The sequence below is a fragment of the Lissotriton vulgaris genome, chromosome 3_2, assembly GCF_964263255.1.
Source record: "Lissotriton vulgaris chromosome 3_2, aLisVul1.2, whole genome shotgun sequence".
NCBI classification, from domain to species: domain Eukaryota; kingdom Metazoa; phylum Chordata; class Amphibia; order Caudata; family Salamandridae; genus Lissotriton; species Lissotriton vulgaris.
The window spans coordinates 187,485,156-187,512,916 of record NC_141690.1 but is presented as its reverse complement, the minus strand read 5'-3'; the positions used below and the strand labels follow the sequence as shown (position 1 = coordinate 187,512,916).

Below are 27,761 nucleotides of genomic sequence, written 5' to 3'. Positions count from 1 at the left end.
CGTATGAAGCAAGAATCCAACTGAAAATTGTTTGCATGACTCATAAAGCGTTACACTTCAATACCACCAGTTGCTTGGCTCAAAAGCTAGAAAAATAATGTGGCAGCAGATCCTCGCAAACTGTGCACACCTTGCTTCTGAAACCCCAACAAACCCACAAAAAGAAAATGGATGCCAGAGCATTCTCGGTTATTGCACCTAAGAAATGGAACTCTATTCCTCCGGGCCTTTGCCTAATCTCCTCGACTGCCTCCTTCAAAAAAGAAGCAACATCTTTTCTGCCAACAAAGTTTTTATCCTAAGACCATATATCGGTGACGATGAAAATGTATGCTTATCAACCTTTCTTGATGAATGACCACCCTATTGCTGACATTAACCTAGACTAAGCCTTTTTCTTTTTAACCCCTTTGCTGCTCATGACGAGCTCAGCTCGTCATGAGGCACAGTTGAGCTGTGCTCATGACGAGCTGTTCGCGCTATACAAAACTTTATAAATAAGTTAAAATAAATAAATCTGTCATAGCACTATGTTGGTTTCCATTTTACCAGATATAGTCAAACAGATGCAGAACGAACACGGGAAGCTTGCTGCCCTAGATTTAGCTGGTGAAACTCAAGTGAAAATTTCCGGTAGTATCCACAATGATTGTCTAACGTTAAAGTTGAAGTAGCATCTCTAGCAGCTCGCAGCGGTTGCACTAGCAGACCATGAATGCGAGTTGCCTATAATTATTGCTGATGTCTACACATCTTAGGATGCAATAATGTGGGTACCTATTGGCAAACATAGCACAGACGAGAAAGCCAAGCAGACCCGCCAGTTTGTTGAAAAACCATGAGATAAATCAAAACAACCATAGAAAGGTAAACCTCACGGAGGTTCTCCGCCCCCTGAAGTCCTATGAGAGGTGGTACAATTTTTGTGATCGCACTAAAATCAAGACTCCAGACAGGTATCGGGTTCCTAATGCACGTTCTCAATCTTCTCAGGAATCGTCTGACCTGCAGTACGACAGAGAAGGGCGAACTAAATGCAGACAAGAAGAGTATGGTAAACCAAAAAGGGAGACACAAAGCTCTTCTGATGTGGAGATAAAAGAGGACAGGCCTCCTCCATATAAAGCCCCTTTTCAGAATAAAGAAAGTTGCGGCTATAGCCACTTAATATGCCACAAACGACAAGAACTCTCCTCCTGAACTGGAGTTGGGCAGTAACTCTCCTCAACAGTGCAGCTAAAGTCTTCATAAAAGCAACTGATGCCTTTCTTACTGTTGAAATCCTACATGAAGGAATGAATGAATGAATGAACTCAGATTTATAGAGCGCACGTAGCTGCCCTGAGGCGTCCAAGCGCTGAGCATACCAACTGAGGTTTGGATTAGGAAGAGGCAGATTCAGCTCCACAGTTATGTAGTGAATAGGAGCGTTTTCAACTGTTTGCGGAAGGAGAGAATATCAGGATTAGATCCAAGATGCTGGGGCAGAGCGTTCCACCTCCTAGCTACATTGTAAGAGAAGGAGCGGCCTCCAGACCTTGATTTCTTTATTGGCGGCACAATGGCTAGATTTGCAGAGGTGGAGCGCAACTGTCTTGTGGGGAGATAGGGTGTAATGAGAGGGAGATTGATTGCCGGGCCTAAAGACCAGAAGGTCTGGTGAGCAATGCAGAGTGATTTAAAGTTTACTCTTTCCTTTATAGGGAGCCAGGGCAGTGTCCTCAGTCCGGGTTTTGCTGATGATCTGCGGGGGATTTGTAAGAGTGTTCTGGCTGCGCAGTTCTGTATTAGTTGCAGTTTGCGCAAGGTGAAGTCAGGGGCTCCAAGATACAAAGCATTTCCATAGTCCATCCGCGATTGAATCGGGCCCAGAACCACGGTTTTTCTTGCTTCGAAGGGGAGAAGAGGCAAGATCTTCCTGATAACTCTCAGGATGCCGAAGCAAGTGGCAGAAAGTTTTGTTGCCTGTTGATCGAAAGACAGGGACCTGTCAAGCCAGACACCCAAGCTCTTGGGAACAGTGGCAGGACCTAAGCTGGGAGGCCAGAGAGTGTCTATGGTAGATGGTACGGTATGACCCAGGAGCATGAGCTCAGTCTTGTCTCCATTAAGTTTGAGACAAGACTTGGTCATCCAGCTCTTGACCATCTCCATACAGCCAGCAAGATCTACATTAGCTGAGGGTCCGCCTGCCTGTGCCAGGGAGACCACCAGCTGGGTATCGTCCGCGTAGGTAACGATCTTAATACCAAATGGGCGGGCGATCTCAGCCAGTGGCCTCATGTAGACGTTAAATAACGTCGGGCTTAACGATGATCCCTGCGGGACTCCACACCTCAGAGGCTTGCTAGAGGAGGTGACATTGCCTTCATACACCTGGAAAGATCTGTCACTCAGGTAGGACCTGAACCACTCCAGAGCTTTGTCAGATATTCCGGTGTCCAGGAGGCGATGCAGCAGGATACCGTGGTTCACGGTATCAAACGCCGCGCTCAGATCGAGGAGGATGATTGCCACCGATTCTCCCCGATCTAAGATTCTCCTGGACTCCTCTGTGACTGCCAGCAGTGCCGTCTCGGTCCCATGTTTGGGGCGAAAGCCAGTCTGGGAGGGATCGAGCAGATGGTGTTGCTCGAGAAAGGTTGTTAATATGCTGTTTATGTGTTTCTCCAAGATTTTGGCTGCCCAAGGCAACAAGGAGATCGGGCGGAAGTTGTTGAGGTTCTTGGTGTCAAGGTTAGGTTTTTTGACCAGAGCCCTTACCATGGCCTGCTTCCACATTACTGGTACTGTACTGGTAGAGATCGAGGTGTTAAGTACTCTAAGCAGTGCGGGAAGAATGGTTTGAATGGCAGAGACTAGGACATGTGGGGGTGCTGGGTCTCTCTCTGGGGGAGCCTGACTTCACTTGGTGCATGAGGGAGGTGAGGAGATCCACCTGTAACTGGGGGAATTCCGCCAACACCGGGGTGGTTGGATGTATGTTCTAGAGGGGGACATGGAGCTGCTTTAGTCGAAGCGGTCTGTTCTGTGGATGGAAAGGAAGAGTAAATAAGATTGATTTTCTGGGAAAAAAAGTTGGCCAGATCTTCGCAACGGAGCTGAGGATTCTCAGTTACAAGAGGGGGTGTGGGGAGGGTGGTGAGGCTTTTTACTATTTTGTAGATCTCTTTCGAGCTGGAGCTGGCCTCTGCGATCTGGTTTGAATAGTATAAAGATTGCGCACTTTTTATGTCTTTTTTTGTATGTCCTGATGGCGTCTCTATAGATAATTTTGTCTGCTTCCGCATATTCCAGTCGCCATTTGCGTTCCAGTCTCTTGCAAAAGCGCTTTTTCTCCCGTAGTCCAGTAGAGTACCAGGGAGCTGAGATTCTGGATCTTTTGAAAACTGTTTTCTTCAGGGGGAACGTGGTGTTGAGAGAGTTCTGTATCCATTCATTGAAGGATTCATTGGCCTGTGAGGGGGTCTGACCGACTAGGGGAATCTTTTTTTGCAGTTCCAGGGTCTACTGGGCCAGCGGTATTTTAGACCAGTTTCGGGTTTCTTGGACAATAGGTGTAGGGGATGTAGATTTTTCAGTTGTCCAAAGCAACGGGACTAGAGCATGGTCTGTCCAAGGAAGCGTTATAGGGGGACAGGCCTTTAAATGTGGGCAGTTGCTGAAAACAGGATCCAGCAAGTGGCCTTTCGCGTGCGTAGGAGATGAGACCGCTTAGTTTGTTGGCAATGGAGTTATTGGGGTCATCAAAATGTATATTGAGATCACCCAATAACGTAAAGTTAGAGGGCGATAGGGCCAAATCGGCGACTAACGGGGGCAGAGATTCGTATAACTGTTCAGGGGTGCCTGGTGGGCGGTATATAAGTGCTCCGGAGAAACTTATATTGGGGGAGAATTCCAGGGTGAACAACATGCTTTCGCATTCCGGAAAAGGGTTGGGAGTGCAGCGACAGGTAAAACAGTCTCTGAAGATGATGGCTAAACCACCCCCTCTTTAACCTTCCCGGTCCCGTCTTATGATTTGGTATTCCTGCCCCAGGATTTGAACCAACTCGGGGTCGGAGTGAGGGGTTAGCCATGTCTCAGTTAAAAAGAGAGCGTCTGGTTTTTGTTCGTCAATTAACAGAGAAAGCTCTGTGCAGTGTCTTGAAAGAGACCTGCAATTCAACAGAAACAGTCTAAGCATTTGTTGATTTGACGTGTGGGGTTTGGGCTTGAGGTAAGTCTTGCAATCATTGCATTGAGGAGGTAGGTCGAGTGGGCCGTATTTGTGAGCGCAGGTCAGAGTTACCTGGGGATTGAAGGTCCGGAGTTCCTCGGAGGTGTAATGCCGAGTTTGCGGGACGGGAGATGAAGGGGTTGTGGCCCCTGGTCCCGGCCTGTCGCGGACGGGCTTGCCTTAGGCGCGCCTTCGGCGCGCAAACGGCACGCCCGCTGCGCTCGTCCGCTGCGCTTGCGTGGGAGGCACATTTAGGGAGAGAGAAGGTGGGCGTGGCCTGACGTGTGGGCGTGGCCTCGCGTTCGCTGCGATGTCGGCCCTGAGAACTTGCCCACGGAGCAGCGCTCGATCCGCTGACAGTGGGAAGCCTGGGAAGGTGCTCAAGACAGAGGAGAGCTCTGTATAAGGTGCAGGTAATTTTAAAAAGTTTCAAACACAAAATAAAACAGTTTTAAAAAACGAGTGAACAAGCCTCCGGCTTCCGCCTCAGAGGTATACAATCCATAAACGCCTAGCCACTATGGACAGATCATACATTCTAGAAATTCACACTGAGGATGACCTACAGCACCATTAAAGCAATGTTCTGGGAAAATTGAACTTTGTCTTACGACATCCTGCTGGCGGAGGTCGATTGGCCCCAACAGTTGATACAAACATCACCACAGGTTGAGGATGTTATACTTCCTTCCTTTTCTGCCCTTGTCCCAGATCAAGTCGAACAAGTTTATGTGGCGGAATGGGCTCTTGCCATAGTCCCTGCTCTTTTTTGCAATTATGTATGCTGGGATAAGGATTCTCCTTATCCCGTTAAAAGTTACACTTAAAAAAACCAAAAAACTGTGTGTTCTTTAATGGCACCCCCTGAGCGCCTCTACATGGGCAGCCTAGTATTGCTCTGTTGCAGACTCCACTACGGTATGGGTGACACCTTCTTCCCCCAATGCCGCAACAGCAACAAAAAGTGTGATTGGGTAATGTGCAATCTAGGAAGTCAGATTTTTTATATTATCTTAAATGTTCAGGATGAGTAAAAGCTCGATCTAGCCTCCAGAAAGTGTAATGTGGAGGGTAATGTAAAGAGTAGACCCTATTTTCCTTACGTTCCACTCTCCATTTCTCTGTTTATTGTGGTGTATTATGCACCGAGTGGGGGTAGTGTGGCAGAGGTAGCTAGTTTGAATAGTTGTCTGATTTGTTTAGAGGCTGTAGCACTCCTTTACGGTCAGTAACCTATTTAAGCGACTTTAATTAAATGCATGTGTTCTATGTAATTTGTTATACACAGTTTTGTCCATTGTGATTGTAGGTAGTGATTTTACTGCTTCATAGTCTCTACACATGATTTGAACCAAGGATCCACATGTGGTTGGATTCTAGATTTCTGATTAAATTGTATGTACTCTGCATACACGTGAGCAATTGTCTGTCTGCCATTGCCGCTATTTACCAGCATGCTTGTCTTCAGCACAGTCGGACCTAATTGCACGACTGTAGAATGTAGGTGACATGACATGAATCCTATAGAGGACCAGCTCTATCGGTTACTTAGGATAAAGACCTTTTGCAATGGTGTGCATCTCATGCACATATTTTTAAGACAAAAGTCAATTATTTGTATACAGCCATTTTCAATCCAATATCTATTGTGTTCCTTCAGAATGCTTTTGAATTATCTGCGTTAAACCTCAGTTTTCATAAGTTAGATTTGTAGAAGGAACATTCTGTGTTCAACCCTGAACCCCTTTCGCCAAAGAAAGTGGCAAAGAATCGCTAAGGTGCTTTGAAAACACCATACAACAGGACTATTCTTGATTCATTGTATTGTGACTGTTCTGTCTGATGACCACAGCATTGGTTTAAGCAAAATTCCCATAGTTTGTTGTTAAATCGCTTAATAATTTCAGTGTACTTCCAGATGTCAACAGTTGAAAAACAAGTGAAGAGCATGAGCATAAAATATTTTATTCTACAAATCTGACTATTTTGAATTGTGTGAGGTGGCACAAGCCACCTAGCAATATAAACATGACTAATTCTTACTTCTATATTTCATTTTCCTGTTTTTTCCACCCGTTCGGGTCAAAGTTCGTTGGAGAAGGTGAGTAGTTTGTGTACAGTTTTATTTGATTATGATAAATTATAATTAGGTGGGTGATTGCTTAAACATTGATAACATTAAGATGGTTATGACATCCTGACCTGGATAAGTTGCGTTTATATGTTCTGTTGAAATACAAATATCGTTGCTGCCTGCTCATTTGTATTGTGTAGCCGTTTGTGTGCTGAGAAAGTTTAGGAAAAGTCAGTGCTGAGTTTCCAAGCAGAGGTCTATTGCAATAATTTCGCTCATTTTTAAAATCTTGTATTACTATTTAGTTGTAACCTGAAGGATTTACACATTTGCAAATCCACAGTGTATTTTTATGAAAACGGAGTCCCATCGTACAGCCTACGAGAGTTGCATTAGGGCTCACTCAATGGAATTTAAGCTCCGTGAAAGTGGCATGTTGTTTCATATGATGAAAGAAATCCAAAGCTGCTTGTCGTTTTAATAAAACCTATTTAACGAGGCCATTTCATGTGGGAAATCAACTATTTTTAACATCTCCGCCGTTTGTTGTTAAATTGTTTTTAATTAAGAAAAGACATTCTAAATCCATACTAAAGCATATAGTTTCGACTTTTAATTGTGGTGGTTTGTTATTGTATGTGATTTGATCATGATTCCAGGAGAAACTTCTGTAGTTGTACCAACCTTGTCTTTTCTCCTTAACTCCTATGCAGTGATGTCATTTTAAAGCTTTTAACAGTTTCAGAAAAAGGTGACATGTCTCATAATAATTACTTTCCTTAGTATTTCATCTCTGAAATAGAAGACGATTGTTGGAAAAAGTACCCCGTTTTTGAAGGGACACTGATAATCATTAATTAGTATTAATTTTTTTTAATATACAAGTTTTCAAAGTTGAACATTTTCTAAACATGCAGATATAAGACGCACTTTTCTGTCTTTTTATTATTTATTTTTAAATCAAATTAAGTAAAATCTGAACTATCTGTACTTACAATCCCCACATCGTCTTGGGGAAAAAGGTATTTTTGGAGGAGACACAACCTAATCCATTTTATTTAAAACACCACTGCCAAACTGTACTAAAAGGACAAAAATTATCCTCTTATACACCAGCCTCTCTCCGAAGATGATCCAAACCAAATTTGTAAGTGAGTGCCCCTTGCATCCTACTACTGATGTCCCAATCTGTGACATTTGTCAGCTTTATTTCTGCCAGAGGAAGAACATGGAGAGCTTTGTAGTTAATGTTAAACTCTGCATTACTAGAGGAAATAGTAGTGCTTCTCACCGGAGAGGATTCCCAGAGGTACACGAAGGATAATGAGACTAAAGGGGAGGAAGGAAAAACTACATTTAGAATGGAAACCCTACTAAACTAGAAGTGGGAGTGGTGTCACCAAGGATGTTCAAAGACGAACATAGCTACAGAAGCTGCATTGTAAACCTCTGTGGAACCTGGGCATTCAGTTATTAACAATAACGTAAAGGTGATTAATCAGAGCTGTTTTAATAAATGAGTGCTGAGTGGAGAAATAGCTCACGCTCTAGGTCATAAAACGTAGGTATGTCTAAGTTTAATGATTGTTTTTTTTACTTGCCGTTAAAAGACCTCTAAAAAATTACCTCAGCAGCTTACATGGCATATGTTCTAATAAATACACCACTTTAAATTTGAAAACCTCGTAATTTTTCTACTTCATTTAGGCTTTGTTGTTGTTTGAGAGGATGTCCGAAGACCTCATCAGATGGCAGAAAGTTTGAACACATGGGCTAGAAAGGTTGTGGGACTGCATTGCTCACCATACTAAGAGTCTCGCTTAATTTGATAAGAGGCTCTGTGAGAATATGGTAGGACTGCTCCCATTCATACACTATAAGGAGGACGAGGTGAGACCAGTCTTAGCAGAAGAGATGCTTCCTCCAAATAATCAATTAGGACATACCTAGATATAGTAGATACAGGTTTCCACATGTCACAGGCAAGAGCTGCAATGCTAGATTGTAGTCTGCAGGTTTTTTACTTGAGGTGCACTCCAGGGTGTTCGAAATAACGTTCAAAAGCAAATACCTTTTTGGCTAAGAAGTAAGGTGCTGCAGTCAGTCAGTCAACAAGCTTTATTCGAATTCAATAAAAATTCATAAAAGCATACAAGATAAATTCACAATAAAAGCAGACATCGATTATATTCATTACAAGGTCACTAAATGTACAAAGTTAACAACAATTCGTTATACTGATACTAATAAAATAATTTTTACAATTCATCATAAACAAACCCTAACAGCTTTGTTACAAGGCGTGATCATATCAATTTCAATTAAGTCAGTCGCTTAGAAAGTAGGGAATGTTTGAATTTCATGGTGACACGTTAAAACATAAGACAAATATGCTACAGCGAGTATAAGGGAGCAAAAATACATAAGTTCTTCCTTTGGTAAAGACCATCCGCGGACTTAGTGTGAATCATTATCAGTTTTAATTACTTGCGAGAGCCCTTCTGTGAACGAATTTAACAAGTCAGGGGACCAGGTCTATGCCTTAGAATAAAGCAAATCGATTATTGGTGGGTAGTATGTGCTTACTAGATCCAGGACCACTACTACCCATCCCAAAGTTGTTTTGTTTGTATGATCTTGCGGGGGGCAAATATGTAGTTCTGGGGTAAAAGTCATGCAGTTCCCATATTCCAATTGGGCCATCGCCCATTTGTGGCTGCCAACTTCGGAGATATTGGATAACTTGGGAGTCCCTAAAATGTACCAAAACCAGGTCTGCCGGTATGTCCTTGGGGATAGATCCCAACCACCATACCCTTCTAACATTTAGAATCGTTCCATCTATATTGGGGGTTAGGGGTCTATTCTTTGTCAGCCAGAAAGACACCTTATTAGCCAGATCTGCTGGTTTTTCAGTTTTGCTGTTAATGAGCTCAGGCACGCCCGAGAGGATGCACACAAAGGGAGCTGCCTCCGGCGGTAGATCTATATGTTTAGCCCTTCTTTGCATGTTACCATAGTTGTGGGACTTCCCCTCTTTCGGCGTGAATGGTTTAATCTGCCCTTCTCTGAGTGCAGGGTTCTGAGTTATTGGGGGATTTGATATAGCTAATGTTTTATATGTTTTGGGGGCTAGTGCGTGGGTTTGTATGATATTTCTTTGTACAGGGAGGATGGGAATGTCAGTAGTGACTAGAGTCTCAACTTGATTATTTCCTTCCATTCTTTTTGTGAGTGTTAAGTTTGCCCTATGGAACAGATCTTATCCCCTATTGCCTCAATTCTTTTTTCTAATGGGGATATTAAAGACCTGACCAGGAGTTCAATCTGGGCCAGTAAATCAGATGGTGTAGTGTTTATAGGCAAATCCAGATTTGAACGTACCTCAGATGTTTTTAGGGTGTTGTTAATGGTCGAAAGGGGTCTTTGATGCAATCTATGTTTTTTGGCTAATCTTGGCCTCTGTTTAGGGTTTTTACGCTTTCTATTAGGATAGGGTGCCTGAACATTTGCTGGCAGTTGTATAGTGTCTGTGGATGTTGATGGGGGGGGAGGGGGGGGGGGGGGAGTACCAGGATGGCCTGAGTTTGGTTGAAATGTGGTGATAAACTGGGGACTAGTGTTTCTCATTGCACATGCACGTGCATTTGTTAGGTCATTCCAATTTTTAACGTTGGTGTAGACAGTTTTACAAAGCAAATTTAATTCATCCAGTAAAGAAAAATTTTGGGTTTCATCAGGTAGCACCATAGCCGAATGGATAGTAGATGTGGGTTCTATAGGGAGACTTTTTTCTACTCTTTCAATAACGGACTCGATTGCCGATGTGGTCCTGATTAGATAGTTATCCAATGTCCCCTTTCGTTTCCCCCCCCTGAAGGATGTTATTTATGTGAAGCCCTTTGTCAGTCATGATCTGGATAGCTTTCTGGAAATATATATTTATAGTGAGACAACGACAGGGGGCTGAGCAAAAACCACGTACACTAATAGTCTGACCACGGGGAGGTGAAAGGGTAGTCCAGTAGGGGATACCGAGGAGAGTATAATGACAGTCACTTTAATGGATTAGTTAGTTCATATTACCTCCATTTCCCCGTGAGCAAAGGGAGATGATCAAAAAAGGGGGTGGCCCGTCCCGTCCTCCTCAGACCTCTGAGGGCCACAGAGGGCCCGCCCTTTGCCCGGCGTCGCCCGCGCGCGTTCCGCGACGCAGAAGGGCGTCTCTCCTTTTCTGCGCCTTCCGGGCACGTCAGTGGGCGGGTATGGTTGGAGCAACAGGCAGAGGTTTCTGGCAATTGTGGTTCCCCCGCTCGGCGGCCGCGTGGAGTTTCGGTCGCGGCGGCGGGGGGGGGGGGGGGCCTGCAGCCAGTGGTGGTGATATCCCCGGTGAGTTCTGTGTCCAAAGAGTCGCTGATCGACTCACCCACTGTTATCGCTGTTGTGAGGAAAAAATCCAGGAAAGTCCGAATAGTTAATGTCAAAAATGGAAGCCAGCTTAATTGAAGAAGCTGAGAAATTCAGTGCAGGAGTAAAACAGCCAACAAACTCCATGCTCAGATTTCAACAAAGCTGCCTCCGTTGATCTCTCCTTACGCTCAGCTCAGCTCGAGTCAGCGTTCTCTCTCTTCTCGGTCTCTTTCTGTAGTGCATGGCACCATACCACAGAAGAAAAACGAGCGCCACTCGGGAAGAGCCCAAAGAGTGTGGAACCGGCGTCAAAAATCCAAGAAAGACTTCGGAGAAATCGCCAATGTTAATGGGAAAGCAGAAGGCAGCAGAACGCTAGCAAACACGCCAGCTACCTGCCGCCGCCATCAGCCGCATGGGGGGAGGGGCCAGGAGCCGGGATCCCAGGTGCTCAGTCAATAAACGCGGATGCTCTAGTGACCGTAGGGCCTAGCCAAGGCGATGACTTCCCCCTTTGATGTACCAAGAGGTATATTTATGCAGCTGTAGATGTTCTCCAAAGTGCAGTGCCCTCAACCGTCCTTCTTCACTCTTCAATACTCCCAGAGCTTCATGTGGGTGCCATGGCCGAATAGAGATAGTTTTGAGATCTTTCTGTCCAGGAGCAAGTGAATATGAGCATCTTGGAAGAGAAAGAGGCCTTTCTCATCCAGGGGATACTCGTCAATAGTCATAATCTATGAATAATCCCCGCCCATGTGCGGGATCCCGGAGCATATAGACAATACATATAAATATATATGTATAAATATGTGAAAACATATAATTGCAGCCTAAAAACCATTTTCTGACTGGCAAAAGTGCCGCAAAATTACATCAATTAGCATACATACAGTGGTACTCTTCCAAACACTAAGGAAGAAAGAGAGCAGAAAACAGTTTTGTATACAACAATGCTTTATTGACATAGTAAAACCTGTAATTGCAGGCATTTGCCAGTAGGCTGCAGTAGAGTATAAAGCAAACAGAGAAAACTGACACCTTGCCTTTAAGGCATTAGAGTAGGGGTACCGTGCCTTTAAGACCTGAAGGCAACCCCCTGCTCCCATGGTGCACCACAGGTGACAGTTGGGTCAGTTCTTTTTTCCGGCTCCATCTGTGAGGATCCTGGAGCTTGAGCTCTTCAGTTTTCAACTGAAATTGGTTTTTTGAGAGAGTTTTCTCAAATAATTCGACATTTTCTGATTAAATAAGGCTTCTGATTTAATTTTCTGTGGTAACCCACAAGATTTTCCTGTCAGAATGCCTGCTCTTTTTCGGAAATGTCCTTCCTGTAACAAGAAGATGGCTCTGAATGATCCACATTCTGTTTGTATTGTGTATCTTCCATCTTCACACATTCCTGATCAGTGCCATCATTGTAAAAAATTTAAAAGTCGGACTCTTCGCGACAGGGAGAGGATTCAACTTAATGCCATGCAGGAGATGGACAAGAGTCACCAGGTGGGTGCTTCTACAGCCCCCAGATCGTCTCCTAGAAGCAAGCACGGCCAAAAACGGCATCATTCTACCTCTCCTGCCTCCAAAAAGAGGAATGAAGGTCGAAGAACTCCATCGACTTCGAGGTCGCCGTCGAAAAGGCCCAGATCATCTTAACGACGTCGAAGATCTCCGCCGCAATCAAGTAAGTCGGCGTCGAGGCACCATGCTTCGGGCTCGAAGTCCATGGCTGCTGCTGCATCTAAGTCTCCGTCGACGTTGAGGCTTCCGTCGACGTCTAGATACACTCCGCCACCCCGGAAGGGATCGGCGTCGAGAGCTAGGACGGCATCTAGGTCGCCGCCGTCGAGAGGGTCTGCTAGATCCCATCCTTCGACGTCAAGGAGGTCGACACCGAGGTGACGCCAGGAAAGGTCGCCGTCGACGCGACGTCGAGGAGGATCATCGTCGAGACGAGGTCAAGAATCGTCGTCGACTCGACGTCATGATATACCTCCACCTGATCGCCGTCGAGGAAGATCGACGTTGAAGTCTCCGGGTCGAGGGAGATCGACGTCGAAGTCTCCGGATCGACGTCGAGGTTCACGACGTAGTCTATCACCGGCGAGAGCTTCAAGGCACCGCTCGACGCCGCTGATCACCCAGACTTCTTCGACGTCAAGGATTTCGCCGTCGATGGATAAAGTGACAGCAGAGGTGGAGTCTCCTCGTTCTAAGACTTCAGGAAAATCATCTTCTCCTGGCTTGAATATTGTGCAGGTGTCCCCAGAATCTTCGCTCAGATCTGCGGGCAGCTTGACTCCTCCTCCTCAAGGGGCTGTATCTGGACAGAGTAGTCCGGGCTCGGATTACTCCCATACTTTTTCCCCTTCGAAGGCAAAGAATCCAGCCAGACCAGCTAGATCTCCTCAGAATCCCAGGATTTCACCCAGGCCTAGATCTAGAGTCAGATCACGCTCCCCAGTGCAGTCAAGGACACCTGTCATACCAAAATCTCCAATCCGGCCAAGAACGAGGTCTCCATCAAGTCATCGTTCTAGGTCCAGGAGCAGTCACAGGAGGCATTGTGACAGGTCCCATAGGAGGCGGCGTACAAGATCCTCTACAAGATAGTCTTCGACTAGGTCCTCTTACCGAGGTTATTCTCCGACCTACTCTTCAACGCCTCCTTCCCGAGTCTCTCCAATTAATGACCTCGCGACTTTCTCCGATGTACTGGTCAGGGGAGCAAAAAAGCTGAATATCACGCTGAACACTCCAGTGGTTCCCACTTCTGTGATTTTTTTATACCCTCCGTCATCGTACAGCGCCCAGGCCTCTACTACCTCTGGTTCCCGGTCTCCTGGAACCAGCTATGGCTACTTTTCTCACACCAGCAGTGGTGGGATCTGTCGAATAGCCAAAAAGTACAAGGCCCCTCCAGAGGATCCTTTGTTCCTCAGATCGGATCCCCCTGCGGACTCCATCATTGTGGCGGCTGCCATGAAGTCCCATGCAGGATCTACTTCTTCCTCAGTACCACCTGAAAAAGATAGCACGCTTATGGACTCTTTTGGTAGGAAGGTGTGCAATACCTCTTCCTCCTTTATGAAGGTGGCTAGTGCCTCTGCCTTGCTTGGAAGGTACGACAGGTCCCTTTGGGATTCTCTGACTCACTTTATTGACAAGCTCCCCAAGGAAGATCGCCAAGATTTTCTGGAGATTTTGCAGGAGGGAGGCTTGGTAGCCAATCAAGTTATTAGCGCCGCAGTGGATGCCTCTGACCTTGCAGCTCATGGCTACTCAAGCGGTATTTGTTCCCGCCGTTCGGCCTGGCTCCGCCTGACAGGACTCAAACCAGACGCCCAGAAGAAGATTTTGAATTTGCCCTTCAATGGGAAGTCTCTGTTTGGTTCACACACAGACGACGAAATGTCCAAAATGAAAGCAGAAATGGACACCGTCAAAGCTGTGGGATTGGAAAAACGCAAGGAGTTTAAGAAGCGTTTTCGTCAAGGAGACAGGAAGGCCTTCCAACAGAGGGTTCAAACCCCTCAGTGGCAATCCCAGTCTCAGCAGAAGACGCAGTTCCAGCAGCGTCGTCCTGGAAGAGGAAGAGGTGGCAATAACAGGCAGCAGTCTTCCTCAAAGCAACCTCCTAAGCCCTGAGCCATTGCTTCCTCCACGTCTGTTCACCACTCCGGTGGGAGGGAGTGTTTCTCAACATCTGACAGAGTGGGAATCCATTACAAAAGACAAATGGGTGCTGAGTATTGTGCAGCATGGCTACTTGCTGAGGTTCAAGTCTCCTCCTCCGCAGGTATTCCCCCAATTGCAGCATCTTCCACGTTACAAGACTCAATTGCTACGAGAAGTCTCCATCCTTCTAGAAAAAAGGGCCATAGAGGAGGTTCCCGCAACTCCAAGAAATCAAGGAGTGTACTCCCGATATTTCCTGTTTCCAAAACGAGGATCTGTCAAAGAATACAGGCCCATTCTAGACCTTCGAAGGCTAAACAAGTTCATACGAAAAGAAAAGTTCTGTATGCTTGCCCTGCACCAGATCTTCCCGCATCTTCATCAGGGAGACTGGATGTGCGCCATCGACTTGCAGGATGCCTACTTCCACCTACCAGTGTCAATCAAACACCGGAAGTTCCTAAGGTTTCAGATCGGACGTCGTCACTACCAATATCGAGTGCTGCCGTTTGGCCTGAAATCTGCACCTTGGACATTCTCAAAATGCATGGCGGTGGTGGCTGCTTTTCTTCGCAAAAGAAAGATCTTCGTCTACCCATATCTAGACGATTGGTTGTTGAAGAGCTCCACCCCGTCGCTACTTCAGAACAGTCTGTCGTTCTGCCTCAAACTAATGGAGTCGTTGGGACTTCACGTAAATCTGAAGAAATCAGTTCTCAACCCTTCCCAGCGGATTCACTACCTGGGTGCTTCTCTGGACTCACTTCAGGCAAGCGTGTGTCCTTCGGAAGAGAGGTTGTCATCTATGCTCCTGAAAGGTCGCCTTCTTCTGGACAATCGGGCCCACACAGCCAGACCAGTGTCTTCTCTGCTGGGATCGATGGCTTCATGCATTTACATTGTGCCCAATGCTCGCCTTCACATGAGACCTCTACAACAAGCCCTGGAAGATCAGTGGTCTCAGAGATCGGACCAGTGAGAAGACCGAGTCTTGCTTCCTCAAGGAGCCAGAGACTCGATCAGATGGTGGTTGAAACGATCTAATCTTCTCCGAGGAGTGCCATTCCATCGTCCTCCTCCATCTCAGTCAATTGTCACCGATGCCTCTCTTCAAGGCTGGGGCGCTCACATGGACCAACTCCAAGTTCAAGGCCTTTGGTCCGAGGTAGAGCAAGGCTACCATATCAACTTCCTGGAGCTTCGAGCAGTTCATCTTGCTCTCAAGTCTCTTTATCCTGCTCTGCGAACCAACCACCTCCAGGTTCAGACGGACAACACAACAAGTATGTTCTATCTGAACAAGCAGGGAGGCACGAGGTCAAGAGTCTTGTCTATGGAAGCACAAGCGATCTGGCATTGGCTCCTAGCAAGAGGCCTATCCATCGTGGCAGTTCATCTACCAGGAATTCAAAACGTCCAAGCAGACTGCCTCAGCAGAATCTTCGTAGAAGCGCACGATTGGGTGCTCAACGAGGAAGTGGCTCAAGAGGTTTTTCGGTGTTGGGGCGTACCGGACGTAGACCTGTTCGCTGATGCGGCCAACACAAAATGCCCCGTCTTCGCCTCCAGGTTCCCCCAACAGGGATCACTGGGGAATGGCCTTTTGATCAGCTGGTCTCAGACGTTACTCTACGCCTTTCCTCCCCTGCCTCTGATCCCGGCAGTGATCCAGAAGTTCTACAGGACCAACACCAGAATGATCCTGATAGCACCAGAGTGGCCACGCCAGTGGTGGTACCCCGATCTTCAGATGTCGGAGGTTCCTCACCGGCGACTTCCATGCCGTCCAGACTTGCTGACCAAAGACCAGGGGAAGGTGTTGCAACCCAACCTTCCTTCCCTTCGCTTGACGGCATGGCCCCTGAGGTCATCTAATATGGACATCTAGACCTCCCACCAGACTGCATGAATATTCTTAAGGAATCGAAGCGACCCTCCACTAGGAAGTGCTATACTTTCAAGTGGAAGAGGTTCTTCTTATGGTGTCGTGAGCACTCTCTTGACCCGGTACATGGCCAAGAGCAGGTGATTCTACCATATTTACTGCATTTAGCGAAATCAGGCTTGAAATACCCCTCCATCAGGGTTCATTTAGCTGCCATCACAGCATATAGGAAGTCTCCTAGTCAGACATCTTTCTTCCTTATGCCTGTAGTTAAAGATTTCCTAGAAGGCCTGAAAAAAGTCTTCCCACCGGTGAGGTCTCCCTCTCCTCCCTGGGAGCTTAATATTGTACTGACTAAGCTGATGAGTGCTCCTTTCGAGCCTATCCATAAGGCCTCTTTGCAGCACTTGACCTGGAAAGCAGCTTTTTTAGTGGTGATTACCTCTGCCCGTAGGGTCAGCGAAATCCAGGCCTTGTGTTGCAAGGAACCTTACAGTGTTTCATGCCAATAGAGTGGTTCTAAGAACACACCCAAGTTTCCTGCCTAAGGTGGTTTCAGGCTTTCATATCAACCAGTCTATTACCTTACCTACCCTTTTTCCTAATCCTTCCACTCCCCCGGAGAGGTCATTACACTCCCTTGATCTCCGGAGGGTCCTGAAGTTTTACTTGTCAAAAACCCTGCCTCTGAGAAAGTCTGACCGGCTTTTTGTTAACTATGGCAGTACTAATACTGGTCTGTCAGCTTCCAAACGGTCAATTTCTCGCTGGATTGTCTCCTGTATAGCTTCTGCTTATCAACTAGCTGACAAAACCTTGCAGGGTAGACCACATGCACATTCTACCAGAGGGAAAGCTTCCACTACAGCTCTCCTTCGTAATGTTCCTATTTCTGAAATTTGTAAAGCGGCAACTTGGCGGTCTGTCCATACCTTTACCCGCCATTATTGCCTGGACTCAGATACTCAGGCCGATGCCAGAGTAGGGCAGGCCTCTTTAAGGAACTTGTTTGCTTAAGATGTATTGTCTATATATGTCTTAGCTTTTCTGTGAAGTTTTTTACACTCTGCGAGACTTTGGGTATGAGCTTGCTAATCTATTCATAGATTATGACTATTGATGAGTATCCCCTGGATGAGAAGGATTAGTTACTTACCTGTAATCCTAGTTCTCATCCAGGGGTATACTCATCAGTCATAAGCTCCCGCCCACCTCCCCGGACGAGCAGAGTTACACAGTTATGAGATGTTTTATTATGGATCTCCTCAGGTGTTATTCACCTCCAGAAAGAACTGACCCAACTGTCACCTGTGGTGCACCATGGGAGCAGGGGGTTGCCTTCAGGTCTTAAAGGCACGGTACCCCTAATCTAATGCCTTAAAGGCAAGGTGTCAGTTTTCTCTGTTTGCTTTATACTCTACTGCAGCCTACTGGCAAATGCCTGCAATTACAGGTTTTACTATGGCAATAAAGCATTGTTGTATACAAATGTTTTCTGCTCTCTTTCTTCCTTAGGGTTTGGAAGAGTACTACTGTATGTATGCTAATTGATGTAATTTTGCGGCACTTTTGCCAGTTAGAAAATGGTTTTTAGGCTGCAATTATGTTTTCACATATTTATACATATATATTTATTTTCTATATGTTCCGGGATCCCGCACATGGGCGGGGATTATTCATAGATTATGACTTTGATGAGTATACCCCTGGATGAGAACTAGGATTACAGGTAAGTAACTAATCCTTTCTGCAATCGGTCAGTATGGGTCTAGATCGCAGCACGTTTTCTGAAGAACGCAAAGTCACAAGTATGTGTGTCATGTTGCTGCAGCGAGTTTTGCAAGCCAGGTTCCTGATCTGGAAAAAGTGGAAAAAATACAACATATTTTCCTCTGATCTCATACCTGTACACAGACTCAGACGCAGTGCAGCACTTGTCACCTCCTTACCGTATCAGAAATCATGCCTGGCTGGGGAGCTAGTAGCAAGAAAAGCAAATTCTCTAATGTTTTTTTTTTCTTTTAACTGCTCAGACACAAATTTGAAAAATGCTACTGTAGTTAATGTTCGTCTGTGCTTGAAGTGCAGCAGACTAGTTTGCAAATTTAATTTCACATTCATAGCAAGAAACATGAGCCGTGTGTCCTAAAATAAAACGGCACGTAATTTACTGGAATACGCTATAGATGTAAGTATGTTAATGTTGTATTTTTCTTCAATTTGAGTTCTTTTTTTCATACAAATAAACCTTAGCTAGTTGCCTCAATTAGACCTTTTGTACAGTGGGAAACTGGTTCAGGTCGATGATGATGCTCGACACTCATGAGAAGTTGTGAATCTAAGAAAGCTAGCGCCTCCCTCAATCTTGGAAGAATTACCAGACATTTTTGGTTTGTGATTGAAGTGGGCCCAATAATGAAAGCACTGGCACAAAATCCTACTATGTTATCATATTTAAAAAAAGATAGAATTAGTGCCCATACCTTAAGGTTTGAATGTGCCCATACCTTAAGGTTTGAATGTCAACAACTTAACTACAAGTCTTAATTGTTATATTTTTGTGCTGCTAAATTATGCCACTTGCTATGATGCCCTTGGTGGATAAAGGTCATGTGATATCGCTCTCTGATGTGACATCACATCCTGTTAAGACTCAGCTGGGTGAAGAAAAACAAATTGTAACCTGACCCCGATCTACACACTTGTAAAGGTTTGGGCACTCATAGTCTAGTTGACTTTTGACAGATAGCTTCTTGCCTGTTGCCGATGACACTAACCTTGTGGTATGTCTTTAGGCCCAATCCACAGGAGTGACGATAATTTCCCCACACTCCTAAAGCCTGCCTATGGGTGAGAGGAATCAGAGTACTCACACCCCCCAGACTGACCCTTGGAGATGTGGGGATCAGAAACCTGGATAATCTGTTTCAAATCCCCCAGCGGATTCCCTCAGAATGACCAGAGAAGAGTTGAACCTACAGAGGAGACAAGAAAATAAATTAACATTAAGATAAAACCTCCCCCTCGAATACTCTTACAGAGATCCTAAATCACTTAGGTGCAAGCTTTATGAAGAAACACAAGGTCCCTTACCAGCTTGACATCTCCGGGTGTAAAAAAAAGGAACGTCCGAATGACCAGCAGTGCAGCAACAGTTTTCTGATTAGATTGGTCAAATCGGGCAGAAAGGGTTAATCACACCCAGGAATTACCATCCAAATCAAATGAGGAAGACAAACTCAGTATTCAACTCTCAAACAGAGTTATCAAATTAGTGCTTTGTTGAATTCTAGCAGGAAAAGGGTTCAAGGAGTCAAGCACATTTTCATGACCACAAGTCTGTAACTATCCTGTCGGGCAAATAGACAGCAATTAGTCTAACTTCAACACACAACGTGATAAAAATGAAAAGGCACCGCTATCCTAGAAAGAAAAAGAAACTCGCACCGCGCGTATAACTCTCTCGATATATTTTCACCTGAAGAGAGCTACTCAGAAGCACTCACGTAGCCTGGGGGAAGAGATGCAATAGCGTCTAATACTAAAAAAGGGGCGCAACTGCAGTGTCGGCTGAAATCGACAATCGTGTGAGGAATCAGGCCATGCCCCTTTTTAGGCCACGCCCACTGTCAATGGTATTTAAACGCTGAATACAAGCGCCAATATCAGAACTGACCTACTCTCCTGAGGCAGAAGCCGGGAGTGCTAACGGAGCTAATCTTATCTTAAAACAATTTTATTGCCACGTAAATTGTGAGTTTTTTAACTCACTGCGCCGCATTGTAATCTAGAGCACCTGCTCAACACTGATCGGCACGGGTAGCGGATCTTAACGCTGCCGCGAAGCCTTCTCCTGAACACTCCTCCCGACGCCAGCACCGGCGAGGAATCAGGCCACGCCCGCCCCTTTTTAGGTCACGCCCATCCTACTCCTCCCCCCGTCATTTGCATAAATCATGTGCATCTGCCGGAAGCGCAGCGGACAAGCGCAGCGGGAGCGCCTAAGGCAAGCCCGTCTGCGCCCATCCGCGCCAGACCGAGCCCAGAGCCCAGGACCCAGGACCCCTGCAACAATTACACCATTGCCATTGAGGTATACCCGGGAAGCCCTTTACAGGCTAAGGGACTCCTCCTCCACGCCCTGTCGCAGCACCATCCTCTTAGAGGAGGAACATTCCTGCTGCTCAAACTGCCCATATAGGCTTACACCAAGATTCCCCCCTAAACCACGCTGGCTCAGGATGGCTCTGCTTAATTGCAGATCCCTCCTGAAGCACCAGGCAGAAATCAATCTGCTTCTGAAAGACTCGGAGATTGAGGTCCTTTTTCTCACCAAAACTTGGATCAACTCCCACTCAGACCCAGACATCATTCAATCACTCCCCCCTGGCTACCTTATCAAGCACCAGGACAGACCCGACGGGATTGGAGGTGGGATAGCGATCATTTACCAAGACCACCTGTCCTGCCAGTTCAAAGACAGCCCAATTCAGGACTGTGAAAATGTCCACTTTTCTATCCATCGGCCCCCATCTACAGCCCTCTCAGGGATATTGGTTTACCGTCCCCCAGGACAGTAAAGACTGTTCTGCGATTCTCTTATGGAAACCATCTCCTCCCTCGCCTGTCTATCTCCGAACTTCATGGTCTTGGGAGACTTGAATCTCCATTTCGATGACCTTACTAATAAAACAGCTTCTGATCTTAAAGCAGACTTAGCCTCCCTGAATCTCCATTTACAAAGTAACCAGCCCACCCACATCAAGGGCCACCTGTTGGACCCCATATTTACGAACCTCACGAGACTAGTCATGAATACCCCCCTCCCTGTCCCATGGTCAGACCATTTTGTAGTTCCCTTCAAGCTGCAATGTTCGGCCGAGGCACTAGAGACCCCCCCCCCCAAGCTCCCTCCCGCCCGTGGCAAAAGCTGGATACGACCTTATGGGCACAAGTACTTGCCTCCACCCTACCAGCATTGGACCCAAAACCCTCCAGAGCAGACGCCCAACTACACGATTGGATCAACCAATCCCTCGACGCTACCCTGCCAGTCAGACCCCTCCCCAGCAAAAAGAAAACCGCTAAATCCCCGTGGTACACCCAAGAACTACGTACTCTTAGGAAGAAGTGCAAAAAACTCGAGCGCCATTGGAGAAAAGACTGGGCGTTGGAAAACAAAAACGAGTATAGGATTGCCATCAAGCACTATAAAACCTGTATAAAAAACACCCAGGCAACCTTCTTCGAGGAAAAAATACTGGCAGCAGCCAACTCTGCCAGAGAAGCCTACCGCATTGTAGGCCTTCTCACCAAAACCCCAGACCCCTCTCCAACACCTGACCCATCGGGCACTAGGTGTAACCAGCTAGCCGAGTTCTTTGCCTCAAAAATTAACAAAATTCTTACCTCACTCCCAGCGCCCAACTCCTCTCAATTCTCCGCTTTACCCCCTCTTGGCTATGAGGCTCGTAGCCTCCAAACATTCTCCCAGGTTACCACAGAGCTCCGTCTGTCCACTTTACAATCCGTAAAGAGTGGTTCTCCATCAGACCCAGCTCCTATGAGCAAATTAAAACTGGTCGCCTCAACCATCGCCCCCCCCCCGATCACCCACCACATTAATGCCTCTCTGGCATTGGGCTCTGGTTCTGCCGACTGGAAAAAAGCCATAGTCAGGGCACTCCTTAAAAAAACCTCACCTTGACCCTCCGGACCTAGCCAACTTCAGACCTATTTCTCTCCTCCCGGCTGTCAGCAAAGTGGCCGAGCGAATTGTAAATCACCAACTCTCCCACTTCCTAGAATCCAACTCACTCTTGTGCCAATCCCAGACAGGGTTTAGAACCGGACAGGGAACTGACACCGCACTTCTAGCCATGGTCGAGGAGGCAAGAACCATCATAGACCCAGGAGGATCAGTGGCAGTGATCCTCCTCGACACAGTGGACCATGCCATCCTCATCCACCGGCTAAGCTTGATAGGAATCTCCGGCACCGCCCTTTCCTGGATCAAATCCTTCCTTGAAGGAAGCACTTTTCAAGTGTCCGATGGCACAGTCATGTCCAAAGCCATGCCGTTACAGTGTGGGGTCCCCCAGGGCTCCTCCCTGATCCCCACACTGTTTAATGTCTACATGTCCCCTCTAGAGGACATCATATCCCCATTCTGCATAAAAATAGTAATGTATGCCGATAACACCCAGCTGGTGGTCTCCTTAAACCGGTCGGGCAAAAGCCTGGACAACCTGGCAATATGCCTCGAGAACATCTTCCTCTGGATGTGTGAATCGCGCTTAAAATTAAACGGAGAAAAATCCGAGATACTGCTCCTGGGAAACCCACGCAAACTCCCTCCATCCCTCTCATGGCCACCATGCATGGGATCCCCTCCCTAAACCCAAATCCGAAGTCAAAAGCCTTGGTATCTGGCTGGACCAAGACCTCAACTTCAAGGCTCAAGCCAGAAAAACCACTGGCATCTGTTTCGGCCTCATCCAAACAGCTCGAAAGATCCTACATCTGATCCCCTTCAAATCCAGGAAATTGCTGATGCAGGGGCTGGTGAACTCCAGACTGGACTACGGCAACGTCCTGTACCTAGGGGCACCCGCATCAGTCATTAACAGGCTGCAATGCGCTCAGAATGCCGCTGCCAGACTCTTAACCGGTACCAATTCGAGATGCTCGGCCAAACCAGCCCTCAAGAGTCTACATTGGCTCCCGGTGAAGGAAAGGATCACCTTTAAGACCCTATGCATTTCACACAAAATTATGCAAGGCAGAGGTCCGCCGATCCTGAGATCCCTCATCAAACTCCCTCTCCCTGGCCACTGTTCCCAGAATAAAAAAGGCCCGCTCCGGTGGACGATTGTTCTCTTACAATGCCCCAAAATTGTGGAACGCCCTTCCACTGCCCATGCGGAGAGAACACAACCTCTTGGCCTTTCGTAGGCAACTAAAAACATGTCTCTTCACATAAAAACCTCACTCCCTCTGCTCCTCCTCCGGAACAGGTCGATTTACAGCACTGGGACGCCCTAGGGTAGCTACGCGCTTTATAAATCCCCATTCAAATTGAAATTCAAAAGACGGCTGCCAACTAAAAACAGGGACTGGATAGGCAGCATAAGGAGCTGGGAAGGCAGCTTCGGAAACTACCGCAGGCTAAACAAGGACCCACCGTTGGAAGGGGAAGACAGGGGGTGAATGTCTAGGAAAGGTGGGCAGGTCAGAAATCCAAGAAAGGCAGGCAGGGCAGGAATTCAGCTTTAGCAATAGGGAGAGACAAACAAACACTCAAGTTGAAGGAAGGGGCGTGGATTCAGGGAAAAGGAAGCCAAGCACCGGCTCCTCGTCACATTAAGATTTTTAAAGGAAGGGAGTGTCCACAAACTCCACCTCCGCCAGAACAGCAAGGGACCTACTCAAAAGAGTGTATCCATCATAAAGCAAACACTTAAATCTCTATGTGACTCCAATGGACTATGCATGAAGCCTGATGCCTAACAGTTCTCCCACCCAAAGGTCTAACCACAGGGGTGAGGCTTTGTAGGATTTAGGGCATGAAATCTACAAACTAATACAGGAGCATGTACGTTTTCAGCAGGTTCCCACGATCTATCTTCTGGAGCATACCCAACCCAATCGGTTAAATACTGGAGTTTACCCCTATATCTCCGGGAATCAAGAATCCTTTTTACTTCATACTCAGTTCCACTGCCCACTATGATAGGGGTAGGAGGTTCTTTAGAATCCTGTGAGTGTCTATATTCCTTAAGCAAAGAGACATGGAACACAGGATGAATTTGCATTTCTTCTGGCAATTGTAGTCTTAGTGAGACGGGAGTTATCACCTTGGTGATGACAGAAGGCCCTATGTAACAGGGTTGTAACTTGCAAGGACCTTCTAGTTTTATGTTTTTGGTAGATAACTAGACCTTGTCCCCCACCTTATACTCGGAGGCAGGACGGCGCTGTTTATCAGATTGTAGCTTCATGGCTTCTTTGGCCTTCTGTAACTCAATCTTAGCAGTTTCCCAATTTTCTAAAATGATAGCGTGATGTTGGTGTACTGCAGGGATGTTGTCTAAATGAGGAGGTATAGGAAAAGGAAGAAATCTAGGGTGATGTGCACGGGCAAAAAAGAAAGGAGAAATACCAGTGGAGGAGTGTGGAGTGTTGTTGTATGCAAATTCTGCTTAAGGTAAGGCCTGTACCCAGTCCGAGGTGATGGTCGATAACAGACACCTTAAAAATTGTTCCAAGGTTTGGTTGGTCCTTTCTGTTTGTCCATCTGTCTGCGGATGGTATGCAGTGGATCATCTATGTTCTATTCCCAAAGAGGCACACAATCCCTGCCAAAAACGCGAAATAAACTGGGCCCCTCTATCTGTTATTATCACAGAGGGAAGACCCATAAACACTTGTGCCAATTCCTTGGGGGAAGGTAGTTTTTTCAATGGGAGAAAGTGAGCCATCTTTGTAAACAGATCTACTACCACTAATATGGTATTATATCCTTGTTTTCTAGGTAAATCTGTGATGAAATCGATATTGATTGTATGCCAAGGTATAGAAGGAATCTCTGTAGGTTGAAGTAATCCTGCAGGAGCAGTGTGTGAAGATTTTTGTCTAGCACAAACAGGACCAGCTGCTACATAGGACAGGACATCTTTATTCAATCCCTGCCACCAAAAGCATCTTTTACAGAGTAGCACCATCTTTTCTCCACCAAGGTGACCTGTCAGTGAGGTGTTATGGCATCATTTAATGATCTGTTGTTGTAGTTCGGCTAGAGGCACGTATATCTTGTTGTCACAAAGGTACAATCCATCTTTGAGAGTGGAGTGGTTCATTTAACCTATCTAGGGGAGATATTTCAGAATAGGCTGTCAATAACCTTGTAAGGAAGGGTATGTCTTGCTCTCTTATCTCACCTACTCCTACAATTTTATGACTAGGAATGAGAGGAGGATGCTCAACTAACTGTACTTTCTTGTCCACTCCTAACCTGGACAATGCATCAGCTTTCCCTTGTTGAGGACCAGGACGATAAGTGATAACAACGTCGAACTCACTAAAAAACAGAACACATCTCATCTGTCTTGGTGTTAAAGCCTTGGCGGATTTAAAAAAACTGCAGATTGCGATGGTCAGTGTATATGGTAACAGTTTGTTATGACTCTAATAAATAATGTCACCATTTTTGGAAAGCAAGCTTTATAGCCAAGAGTTCTCGCTCTCCAATGGTGTAGTTTTGTTCAGCAGGAAGTAGTGTCTTTAAAAAGAAGGCTACGGGGTGTAAACAACCCGTTGCAGGATTGTGTTGCGATAATACTTCTCCCACGGTATATTGAGAGGCAACAGCTTCAACATAGTATGGTTGGGTGTTGTCGGCATGGCGAATGATGGGAGCCGTAGTGAACCTTTTCTTGAGTTGAGAGAAGGCCTGCTCTGCTTCATGGGACCATACAAAAGTAACCCCTTCGCGAAGCAGACGCGTAATGGGAGCTATCAAGTCAGAAAAGTGATCGCTAAAGCACCTGCAAAAATTTGCAAACTCAATGAAGGATTGAACCTCTTTTACATTAGTAGGACTAGGCCAATTGTCCAAGGCGTCTATCGTCTTTGGATCCATATGTATGCCCACCGAAGAGATAACGAAGCCTAAGAATTCCACTCTCGGTGTGGAAGGTGCTCTTGTCTAACTTGGCAAACAACTTATTTTCCTTCAGCTTTTGTAATATCTTCACATGCTCTACACGTTCCTGTTCAGTATTTGAAAACACTAGAATGTAGTCTATGTAGACTATCACGAATAGATCTAGATATTCACGTAGAATGTCATTGATAAAGAATTGAAAAGCCGCAAGGGCTTTGCAGAGACCGAAGGGTATGACGCAGTACTCGTACAGTCCAAATTTGGTACAAAATGCCGTCTTCCATTCGTCTCTTTATTTTAACCCTTATCAGATGGTATGCCCCTCGGAGAATTTAGTGAATATCTTGGCCCACGCCCTTGATCTAAGAGGACGGAAATGAACGGAAGAGGGTATTTATTCTTGATAGTCACCTTATTTAAGGATCGATAATCTAGGCACGCTCTTAATCCACCTTCACGTTTCGGAATGAAGAAGATGGGAGAGGACACATGAGGTGGATTGTCGGATGAATCTCTTTTCCAATATCTCGTTAATATATCTTTGGAGATTTTCCGTCTCTGATTCAGTTAATGCATACACTCTACTCACAGGTCGGTCCCAGGAATTAAGTCTATTTGACAATCATAGCTCCTGTGAGGAGGCAAAACAGAAGCCTTTTCTTCATCAAAAACTTCTCTGAACTCACTATAAAGGTGAAGAAGATTCTCTTCTCTCCTTTCCATGGCACAGCATATAACTGGGAGTCCCGTTCTTGCGCTTCTTCGTAGCAATGTAATAGGCAATGCGAAGATTTCAAAGTAACCTTGCGGGTATTCCAGTCTATGTGCGAATTGTGTGTCTGTAACCATGGTACACCAAGTATGGCCCCAAAATTTGGCGTGTCTGTTAAATCAAATACCAATGTCTCAGAATGCCCGTTGCTACAAACCATGGTCAGTGCCTGTGTATGATAGGTTATTAAATCAGAAGACCGCTCCGATCCATCCACAGCTCTAACGGGTTCTGGTTTGGCCTTGGGTAAAAAGGGAATTCCTAACGTCTGATCAAGGTGTATATCTAGGAAATTACCCGAGGCCCCGGAATCCAGTAGTATGGACAAGGCCTTTCGACTTGATAATGAGAGTAATCGAATACTGGTTACATCTTGAGAGACCTTAAACATCTGACAACTTGAAGAAACAATCTCGTTATTGCCCAAGTTTTCTAGTTTCCCGACAAGGGAACGTAGTCTTGACACTTACCTGCGGACTTAGGGGTCATAGAAGACTTGGCAGGACACCCTCTGGTCTAATGCCTTCCCTTGCCACAATAAAGACAGATTATTTTTCCTGCGTTTTTCTTTTTCTTCCGGAGTCAAAGGAGATCTCATGCCTCCTATTTGCATGGGTTCGCTAGTGTCTTTGGAGTCCTTACTCTCTTTTTATCCCCTCGAACTACTAGAAAGCGGGCCTGATTTCCACGGGTTCTTTCTCCTCTACGCTCCGTTAGTCTGTGGTTCAATTTCACTACTAGGTCAATAAAAGCATGACACTCTTCTGGGGGGTCAACAATTTGTGAGAGGAGATCTTTTAATTCATCATTTAATCCCCTACAAAACAGGGACGTCCTCTTCTCCTCCGGCCATTGAGTCTCGACTATTAATCTGTTGAATTCTGTAATGTAATGAAGATCCTTGCTCCCTTGTTTGAGATTCAACATCTCACTATCACTAGCCTGTACATAGAAATAAACTTTTCAACTTGTCTTTAAACAGGGTGAAGTCATACAAAAGGGGGGTCATTACTTTCTATTAGAGGAACTGCCCAACTAGCAGCGTTACCTCCTAAA

The 27,761-nt window shown here is 46.0% G+C and overlaps 1 protein-coding gene across 8 annotated transcripts in view; it reads left to right on the top strand.

Annotated features, from left to right (window-relative positions):
• RNF4 (ring finger protein 4) overlaps nucleotides 1-27,761 on the top strand; it is a 334,013-nt gene that overhangs the window by 182,486 nt on the left and 123,766 nt on the right. For 4 of the 8 annotated variants that reach the window (XM_086964193.1, XM_086964188.1, XM_086964187.1 and 1 more), the window contains one exon: nucleotides 6,311-6,323. The exons of the other annotated variants lie outside the window; for them this stretch is intronic. In XM_086964193.1, the coding sequence (XP_086820319.1) occupies nucleotides 6,311-6,323 (13 nt within the window). The remainder of the gene's footprint in view (nucleotides 1-6,310; nucleotides 6,324-27,761) is intronic. 8 annotated transcript variants of the gene reach the window in all.